Genomic DNA, 3,757 nt, shown 5'->3' with positions numbered 1-3,757 from the left:
TTAAAAACCTATTCATTTTATTCGATGAAACTGTACAGATACAAATGAGACCTTGTCGCATCAAAAACAGATCAGGTAGAAAACAGCAAATATTTTCTTATAAATACATATATTCTTTTGCACAAAAATGTGACTATTTACATAACATGTATCTGTGCGAGTTTGCATAATCTTACAACTATTCACATACATGCATACAGCCTACCCTACAGTAAACCAACTGATATTTTAACTCCCATGGTGATTGTCTATAGGGGTTGATGACTGTATGAGGAAGATTACTGGGTAAAAAAAAAAAAATTGAAACACTTTGTTAACACACATTTAAAACCAAACAACATGTTCAGTCAAAGGCAGGCTATGCCAAATGGTTTGAAGCGGAGACATTGCTATTCAACATTAAAAAAAATGTCTGTAAAATACAAAATTATCAAAATGTAGGGACAAGATCAATATGACAAGACAATGATAGACAAGTGCAAACAACAAAAAAATGATGTGGTATGGGCTTTGCAACTGAACAATTTTAAAAACAATAAAAGCTTACATAAAGTGAAAAATGATACAACATTAACTATGAAGCAGGGTTATGTTCACTGCAATTGGCACATTTCATATAGCCTATGGCACATTTTGAAGAAACAGTCCCAAATTCCTGGTCAGAATTCGCAAAACAGCATATGTAAAATGTTCTTTGGATTAGTTCTTTTTTCCTATCAGAAAGTCTCTCGGCTTGTGAGGGGTTGAGGCCGGACGGTTCTCAGCTAAGTTTTAAGAGGCCTTGTCTTAGAACAGTCATCCTTCGCATTCGACACATGAGGGCCCCCTCCCCCATTATCGTTCATAATTTCAGCACTGTTAACTTAGGGGTGCAATTCAAATGTCTTTTTCCACAAGCATACATACAGACTGATTACACGGTCGTCTCGCCTTGGTTGCTGTTACTCAGTCGTTTGTAAAACCTGCGCCAAGACTGAAGCGTTTTGCCAGACCAGATCCAAAAGCCAGAGGTAATTCCCACGATCATGGTCATCAGGTATTTAATCATGAACACAGTGAAGTCCGGTGTCATGGGCGCAAAGTTGTTAACTGGGCACGGCACAGCGAAGCGCTTACACGTCTGCATGTGCCAGGTTTTTTCCCACTGCTCTCTGAAAGCCTGTTCGTAGAAGTAGCAGGCGATGACTATGGTCGCGGGGACTGTATACAGCACACTGAACACCCCGATGCGGACCATGAGCTTCTCTAGTTTCTCCGTCTTGGTCCCGTCATGCTTCATGATGGTGCGAATGCGGAATAGGGACACGAAGCCGGCGAGGAGGAACGACGTGCCGATGAAGAGGTAGACGAAGAGGGGCGCCAGGACGAAGCCGCGCAGAGCATCCACGTTATAGATGCCCACGTAGCAGACACCGGTCAAGATATCACCGTCCACCTGACCCATGGCAAGGATAGTGATGGTCTTCACGGCAGGCACTGCCCAGGCTGCCAGGTGAAAGTACTGAGAGTTGGCCTCGATGGCTTCATGCCCCCACTTCATCCCGGCTGACAGGAACCAGGTGAGCGAGAGAATGACCCACCAGATGGAGCTAGCCATGCCGAAAAAGTACAGGATCATGAACAGGATGGTGCAGCCCTCCTTTTTGGTTCCCTGTGCCACCGTCCTGAAGGCGTCGTCTTTAAACTTGTCGATGCAGACCACTTTGTCTTCAAGGAGGAACCCTGCCGCGTAGGCCACGGCCACCATGAAATAGCAGCCGGACAGGAAGATGATGGGTCGCTCCGGGTACCGGAACCGCCTCATGTCCACCAGATACGTGAGCACCGTGAACAGGGTGCTCACGCAGCAAAGTATGGACCAAATCCCCACCCAGAGCCGTCCGAATTTCATCTCCTCTTCGCGGAAGTACATCAGGCCCAAGCTGTGGGGTTCCTTTGGCTCACAGGGGGCGCCACAGTCCTTCACCCCCATAAACTGGTAGTTGAGGTAGGGGGGGACGGAGAGCTGCAGCGGACACGTAAAAGGCTGGCTTGGTCGGTCACCAATGGGTGGGAGACGAGTGATCTCTGGTCGGATAGGCGTTGGGTCGGACGTGGGGGTATCGGTGTCGGTGGTGTTTTGACCCACGCATATCTCCCCGGCTCCGTGCACCGGGAAGTTCTCGCAGCGCAATCTCTCCGGCCACTGGAAGCCGAACTTGTTCATGAGCGCCTCGCAGCCCTGTCGTGCCCGTTCACACAGCGACCTGCACGGTGGGATGGCCTGCTCAAGCACTGTGCATACTGGTGCGTACATAGAGCACAGAAAAAACTTAAGGTCCGGTGAGCACTGTACCTTTACCAGTGGGTAGAACTGGTGTACCTCCAAACCGGCGTCTTCTTGGTTAGTGTGACCCAGAAGATTTGGCATAATGGTCTGATTGTAAGCGATGTCTGTGCACAGGGGGATCGAAATAGGTTGACAAAAGCCGTGCTCCGGTACAGAAATGCCCTTCTCTCCGTGGTACTGACCGGCACACGGTTGAAACAGCAGGAACCCTACCACCAATGCGCACCTCGCCAATAGAACAAAGTCCCAGGTTTTAGTTACCGCCATGATGATGAATGGCTAACACACTCAGCACAGTGAGATTTAAAAAGTTGCCTTTGCTTCGTGTAACGAGAGTTCTTAATGAAAACTATGTTCTTGATTCCTTTCTAGTTTTGCCAAAATGGTTTTCAATAGAACAAATACAGGCTACCTTAAGCGTTTTTTCAGCTGCACAGGGTATCCTTCACATTCCTTTATCCCCGTAGTTCAGCCACTCAAGGAAAATGGTGGATAGTTAAGTTTTCCATGCTCCAATTAAAATGTGCAAAGAAAAACAAGTCCGACCGAATGATCAACGTGGATGCGCAAAAGTTTCTAACGCTCTTTAAGTTGTTATAATCCTTTTAGTGATGTACTTGATACCGTTAGTTACCGCAGTCATACGTGTAACGTTGTGGATCAATTTTCCTCTGGATTCACTGTGTCCACTGCTTAGGTAGGCAAGCCACTCCACCGAAAAGTTTAGTCGAATCCGCATGGCATTCCAGCACTCCTTTACGTGAAGAAAATGTGTGCCTGTGCCGAAAAATCTTGACATTAGAAAGTTCTGAACTATCCTACATTGCACAACGACCCACAATGGACATGCGTGTACCGGATTTATGAGCTTTCCTCTAGCATCAACGCCTATCTTCTCTCTAAAAAGTTTCTACATTGGCTCCACAATCCCGAAGAGATGATACGCCGGTTTCTAGAAGCCCCCCATTCACAACACCTCGACTCGCACTGTGGGGCGCCTTGAAACTTAGTCCTCTTGGCCAATCGCATGCTTTGTTTTTCTTAGCCCTACATCTCCCATTGGACATCGGATTCGAGACCGAAAGGGCGGAGATGTTGGAAGTTTCTTTAATGAAGTGCTTTTTCGAATTATGTCGCTATAAAGATTCCCGTGTGACTTCAGAATAAGCTTCATATCAAACTCTTTTGGTTGTTGGTAAAAGAAACGCATTGTTTTATTTGCACAGTCTTATTTTTGAAAGCGCAGTTGCGCATTTGAACCCCCAAATCGGTTACGTTGGTGTCTTATTTCGAGGTAGAGTGAAAAAGCCCCTCATTGTTTCCAGTAGGCTTATAGATTTGTGGAAATCGTAGATAAACTAACTCCACACGACTTTTTTTTTACTAACTACCAAAAGCAACATGAATGTATTTCTTAATTGAATATAC

General features: G+C 46.2%; 1 protein-coding gene across 1 annotated transcript; it reads right to left on the bottom strand.

The window, feature by feature from the left end:
- fzd7b (frizzled class receptor 7b) lies at window positions 1-3,276 on the bottom strand. The gene has a single exon (XM_076303411.1). It carries the CDS (start codon window positions 2,594-2,596, stop codon window positions 914-916), a length of 1,683 nt encoding a protein of 560 aa, XP_076159526.1. The 5' UTR covers window positions 2,597-3,276; the 3' UTR covers window positions 1-913.
- Window positions 3,277-3,757: the final 481 nt, after the last annotated feature.

Source organism: Alosa pseudoharengus, unplaced genomic scaffold, assembly GCF_046254945.1.
Source record: "Alosa pseudoharengus isolate Yale_2024_CS ecotype anadromous, Long Island Sound unplaced genomic scaffold, YU_APseudo_1.1 YU_APseudo_1.1_scf_24, whole genome shotgun sequence".
Taxonomy (NCBI): domain Eukaryota; kingdom Metazoa; phylum Chordata; class Actinopteri; order Clupeiformes; family Clupeidae; genus Alosa; species Alosa pseudoharengus.
This window is presented reverse-complemented; position numbering and strand designations above follow the sequence as displayed.